Genomic DNA, 6,087 nt, shown 5'->3' with positions numbered 1-6,087 from the left:
ATGTGAAAAACTTTGGTCTTTAAGGAACAAGGGAGCGACTCAGACCAACCCAGTGACAGTGATGAAAATGAGAGTCATGACAATGACGAAGAAGACTGTGTGTGTTGCAACCATTTGCGGGGCTTTCATATGCTTATTTCTCTGTTTAAGGATGAGAAATCTTAACAGTTAATAAACTGTTAAGACGACGTGTGGTTTTTAGTGAATAATTTATATCCATGCCTGGTTGAAGCATTGAAATTTTGAAACCCTTACTATAGAGTTTGTGCTAAAAGAGAAACCATAGTTAGATCATTGTTGCAGATATATATATTTTTTCATTATAATTTTTTTAATTGACTTTAATTATTTTGTATTATTATATATTCAAGATTTTTATGAACAAAAAAAAATTTTTTATCGAGGATTTCATGAGGTGAAAAACATTGGATAGAACCAAAGAATGGTAAGCCACAAACAAGCGTGAGAAAGTGGGAGAAAAGTGAAAGAAAAGTTATAAAAGAAACTCAAAAAACCGCTCAAATCTTTTTTTTTTAATTAAAAAAAGAAAAAATAATAGAATTATAAAAAAAAGTTCTTATTGTTTTTACCCTAAAAAAATTAACTGAAAATTTAAAGTTGTTACTCTCTTTGGGAAGAGAAATAAAATGCAAAATTTTATGTGAGAAAAAAATAATTTCAAGATGTTATGTGAGAAAATATCATTCCACAAGGAGTGATTGTGAAATTTACTCAAAAAATAATTATGTATAGTAATTGAGACTAATATAATATAATTACTGAATGTTTTGTTTTTTCATATTTTTCTTGTTTCCATCCAACCAAATGAATTATGAACCAAACATCTGATTCCAGAGCAGAAGATAAAGGCTGTTACATAGTGTTTAAGAATTCCCGTGGGTTCAAATGTTAGCCCAGTTGAGACCAGGAAAACTGGATACAGGGTGGTTCTTCTGTGCTAGTCTATTAAGATTAGAGAACTAGGAAATGTAAAATGGTAAACAAAAATATCTGAGGACTGGTTTCTAGATACATATATAAACCTGTTTATGCATGTAGATTGGTACATTTGGTGTTCAAGAGCATTTAGAGATACAAATACTACTAATAAATATGGATATCGATTTTAACTAATTTCTACGTACTGCAGTGAGTTCTTGTTATTTTGGCCAAAGGACGGCTAGGAAAAGCGAGAGAGCAGCCTACTGCTGGAGGAAATGGCCGGGGGAAAGAGCAGAGAAATTATTCTTGAGTTCGATCACTTTGTCCGAACTGACGCTTCCTCCCTTGAGAAAATGGGAATACCAATATTTAGAAAGCTTAGGTTGTCTCTTCAAATCAGGATCATCCAAATCTACATAATAAAAGCCAAAACTTGATCGATAACCATCCAGTATCTCCAGCACATCTAGGAAGGACCATGAGAAGTACCCTCTTGTATCCGATCCATTCCTTTGAAATTTTTTATAAGAAGAAGAAGGAAAGATATGTTAAAGAGTTGATCACCTTCCAAAATCTGCAAAGAATGATTCAAATATATATCTCATTCAAATGGCTGTTGGCTAGAGGTTGGTCAAAACAAGTGTACCTTACTGCATCCAGCACACTCCCAATATATGCCTGCAGATATTCCACTCTCGATGTGTCTTCCAAGGTTGAATTGCGCTGGGTTCTCTGACCTGACAAACCCCATGCCATGTTCACCAATTAGATGAAAAGACAGGACCAATGAGATATATATCGTTTGAATATTCCCATCCCAACTCTTTGGATTCTAATACATATATATCCCTTGAGGCCTACTAGTTTTGGAGCTGAGTAGCATCAGTTTTGAATAGCTACTAAACAGTAGATATATACAACTGGATACGATCCGCATGACTTAATTGCTTCAGCTATCGTCTGCTCAATGCCCATTTACCATCTTCTGGAGAATGTTTATTCAGTCATTTCAGAAGGTTAAGCAGTTAAATTTAGTTTCTCAATTTATTACTTTCCCTTAACAATGTCAAAATACTTGTTTGAACATAATGTCATTTTTGTAGTCTTTCAAATTGAGAGTTACTTACTATATAGGAGCCCTTTTGTTTCATTCAAAACTCAACAAGCATCTGCATAACAGCATTAGTACAACACTAAAGAACACCACTTCTTAGCTTAGATGTGACGGATGTAATTCCCAGGAAATGCAGCTTTTAATTGCTGCAAGCTGCAACTTAATCTACTATATCTTCATTGTCCTTTTTTCACATGAAATAGCTAGATGATTTGCATGTTTTTCTTGCTTACTTAATAGATATGTGGCAATTGCTTTGTTTCTAGTTTTACTTGTATTTCCGGCGATAATTTTATGACATCAAGTTTTCAATCAAGAAACCTTGGCCAGAAACACTATCATCATAAAACAAATAATTCATGAGTTTTTGAAGTTATGTTTCATAAACATAATGCAGCAAACAATGATGATCGTAATATGGTTTTCACTTCAATAAAGGGAAGGATTAATATCCAATTCAAAAAAGAGCAACTACGCAGAATGAATACGAGTTTGTGTGTGTGTGTGTGTGTGAGAGAGAGAGAGAGAGAGACAGAGAAATACCATTTTCAAGAATGTAAAGAGGAGGATTGTCGTAAACTTGCTTAATATACTCCAGCACTACTTGCAGGCCCCAAGGTAATATGGGATACTGAGCAACAAATTAACTGATTATTAATTCAAAGGCCCAAGTGAAACCAAAAAAAAAAAAAAAGAGGCACTTGTAATTAGCAATATGTTGCAACTCACCTCAGAATCCAAGAAAATATCTTCCATGTCTGCCATAAAGAGAATAAATTAGCTTTTACTTCATGGATATTCTCTTGACTCATTGAATCTCGGACTATATATTTAAGCAATTAATCTCAGATATGTACCAAGTGAATCCAATTTAGCAAGGAATATGTAGATGACATACTCTTTATCTTTGCAGCCACATCTATGTTAAAGTCTCTTTGTTTCAGTACCAGAGCACCAGGGTCATCTTCGACATAGCATGTTGTGTAATGTATTACCCCCAAAAAGTCAAACGAACCCCTAACAAGTTCAGATTCATGATTGGTGAAGGTAGGAATTCTGGAGCCAACGATTTCTTTCATTATATCAGGATAATCTCCAAACACCAAGGGATTTGCAATCCTAAAGTACAACATAGGCACTATTAACTAAAGCTGGAATAAATTTCTCAAACCCAATAAAAATCGAAATTAAGAGTATTGAAGGTCATCTAGATATGGTACAAAAACCAATATAAGAAACAGAAATGACAATTTTCAAAATTTGTCCCTCGGACATGCATGCTTTCATAATAACACTTTATATATTGGACTTACCAACCAATGTAGAAGTCATTCAGTCTTTGAGCTGCCATTGCATCCTCTGTTGAGTTTGAATTTGGAATAGCACCAAGTGTATAGATGCTAATACCTATGAATCCATTCTGCTTTTCCTGCATATCATATATTGCTCCTATAAATGCAAAAGATTGGTAAGTTAAAAGGATGATTGATATAAAAAGTTTCGATATTAATACTTGATAATTTCTCTTGTACAATCTTGCAGCTGATGCATGTGCCAACAATATATTGTGAACAACTGTGTATGGCTCAGTTGGGGAGTCGCCTCTAGTACAGTTTATTCCAAAAGGTGTAGAGCAATGCCTAGGAGGAACAATTCCCTGATCATAACCTCCAATGGCAAACACGTTGGGCTCATTCACAGTAGTCCAATATGAAACCCTGTCCCCAAATTCTCTAAAGCACACATTTGCATAAGCTGTGAAGTCTTTACTGCATTGACATTCAGATGATTCAATCACATTCATTGACCTTATTAACCCTTATATACAGCAAATGTAGAATGCAAATTAAAAAAGATAGGATTAAAGAACAATACACAATTTTTCGGTTAATCCATCCTCCATACTCATCTTCAAGTGCCTGTGGGAGATCAGCATTGTTTAAAGTAACATGAGGCTGTATTCCTGCATTGTCAAGTGATATGGATATGATTAGAGTAAAAGAATAATCTAATATTGTCTGGCAAGCATTGTTCAACGTCAAAAATGAAAAAATTTAACTACTGAAGATATTTCGGAAAGTTTGTGCCAACCATGGCTGATTAGTTCATTGATGAGGTTGTTATAATACTGTACACCCTTTGGATTAAGAGGTCCTCTTCCATCTGAAATGTGAAAAAGAACTAGGAATTGATATCCTTCTTTAATTAATATATATAAACCAAAATTTGAAAACCGTACTTGGGATAAGCCTTGACCAGGAGATAGAAAACCTGTAGGCATCTAAGCCCATTTCTGCCATAAGTTTCACATCTTCCTGAAAAAAGGGAATGTTAGCATTATTAGTTAATTACACTGAGACCATCCTAAAACAGAACCCAATTAGTGTAGTTGAAAGTTAGGCAACCAGCAATTAGTTTCATATAAAAATTCTGACATAGCCATTACGGAAAAATGCAATATATATGAGAAAACAATTGGTTTCTTCATTCACAGGCATGTATGGACTCAAAGCTATGTAGGTAAGAGTCATATGAATTAAAAAGCTTATTTTATGCACCTTGTATTTGTGGTATTGATCAACGGCTACATCTCCAGTGGCTCCATCAGCATACCCTGAGATTTTTTTAATGAGAGGTGAAATTTATTGGTTAAATCATTCATTGGATCATTATAAATACATTCCAGACAACTCTTTAAACTCAGATATAGAAGGGATTGGACCTGGGCACCCTCCATGATATGAGGACATGGGTTAAAGCAGAATTATAGTTTTATGGTCGATTACCGATAGTTTGTTTCGTCGACAAGGATTCAAGGACTTGGAGGTGGGGGAAACGATATTGGGCTTGCTCGGTTTCTTTCTTCATTTCATTTTGAGGGCAGCACTTAAGGCTCAATAGGTTATTTATCTCGTTCACGATTTAGGCCCAACTGTGGCTATAAGTCTATTTTAAGTCTATAGAGAATCAACATAAATTTCCAATAAGACCCAAAAAAGAATGGAAACAACGAGCGGGTTGAAGCTCAAATCAATGAGAAAACAAAAGAGGTTTGAATTTTCCGACACCCAACACCATTGACAGAAGTGAGGGTGCGTAATTAATCAAGACGAACACTGCTACTGACTAAGAGAAGAAGCTAACCAGCGTGGGCGAAAGTGTCCCAAATGCTAGGAGTCCTCCCATCTTCGCTTGCTGCTCCCTCCACCTTCCATATTTTATTAAAAACTCGTCAATCTTCATCAATTTGTCTTTTGTCTTTAAGTACAGTATTTTTTTTTGGAATACGGTTTTTGCTCAATGAGTGGCTACCATGTATAAAGCGTAAACATAGACCAACAACCAAACTGACCTGATAAGCGGCGGTGGCAGAACCAAAGACAAAGCCAGGTGGAAAGTCATATCTGCTATACTTATCAGCGCCAAGCACTGCTATAGGCACATGTAGCAAAATTCTAATTAGCAAGAAAATCAGACTCCTCATTTCTGTTTACCTGAGAGTTTACTGCGTCGTCCCAGCTCTTCTTCTTGTCGAGTGAATCGATGTGTTGTCACAACCACAAGAAATGAGGATAATAAATGATATGAAGACAAAATGCAATGGTCTACCGATCTGCATGGATGGCCATGAGTATTCCATTGAGTCTTGACGGTGACAGAACACAATATGACAATAATTAACGGAACTTAGTAGAAGACAAGGACGCGTTCGTGTTATAGGTAGTTTAGAAGCTTAATGAAGAGCCCTTTTGCTTTGATAATCGAAGTCAAAAATGCTTATCAATCGGTTTAATTTCCATGATTGTCTGCGTTTATCACTAAATGAAAGCAAGATGTGGCGATCAATTAACTTCATCCATTTAAATTAAATGTGATATATTTCTTATTTACTTTGTTTGAAATTTTCAAGAGACTAAAGGAGGGTTATGTTGGACAGAACTCCAGAACAGAAGACAAAGGCTGGCGCAAATATAAGAATTAAGCGAGTCTCTTGTCTGCAAACAACTTTGCTAGATTACAACACTTATACA

At 35.3% G+C, this 6,087-nt stretch overlaps 2 protein-coding genes across 3 annotated transcripts in view; both read right to left on the bottom strand.

Moving 5' to 3' along the window:
* Nucleotides 1-826: 826 nt before the first annotated feature.
* On the bottom strand, nucleotides 827-5,620 carry LOC110414286 (beta-glucosidase 11-like). Of its 2 annotated transcripts, XM_021425385.2 has the most exons (13): nucleotides 5,409-5,618; nucleotides 5,201-5,264; nucleotides 4,615-4,670; nucleotides 4,296-4,371; nucleotides 4,148-4,219; nucleotides 3,932-4,019; nucleotides 3,570-3,825; nucleotides 3,370-3,485; nucleotides 2,955-3,175; nucleotides 2,786-2,814; nucleotides 2,600-2,687; nucleotides 1,589-1,679; nucleotides 827-1,452 (listed from the first exon to the last, which is right to left on the bottom strand). In XM_021425385.2, the coding sequence occupies exons 1-13, from the start codon at nucleotides 5,538-5,540 to the stop codon at nucleotides 1,203-1,205; spliced, it is 1,539 nt and encodes a 512-aa protein (XP_021281060.1). In that variant the 5' UTR covers nucleotides 5,541-5,618; the 3' UTR covers nucleotides 827-1,202. The 2 variants fall into 2 exon arrangements, with proteins under 2 accessions (XP_021281060.1, XP_021281059.1); XM_021425384.2 differs by having other exon boundaries at nucleotides 3,370-3,825; nucleotides 5,409-5,620.
* A 349-nt stretch (nucleotides 5,621-5,969) lies between these two features.
* LOC110414408 (beta-glucosidase 11-like) overlaps nucleotides 5,970-6,087 on the bottom strand; it is a 4,456-nt gene continuing 4,338 nt past the window's right edge. Inside the window, exon 14 of the mRNA XM_021425583.2 lies at nucleotides 5,970-6,051. Within this exon, the coding sequence (XP_021281258.2) occupies nucleotides 5,970-6,051 (82 nt within the window). The remainder of the gene's footprint in view (nucleotides 6,052-6,087) is intronic.

This window comes from Theobroma umbraticum, unplaced genomic scaffold, assembly GCF_002168275.2.
Source record: "Theobroma umbraticum cultivar Fairchild unplaced genomic scaffold, ASM216827v3 scaffold_4.1, whole genome shotgun sequence".
NCBI classification, from domain to species: Eukaryota; Viridiplantae; Streptophyta; class Magnoliopsida; order Malvales; family Malvaceae; genus Theobroma; species Theobroma umbraticum.
The sequence above is the reverse complement of the archived record's forward strand: the minus strand, read 5'-3'. Positions and strand labels throughout refer to the sequence as shown.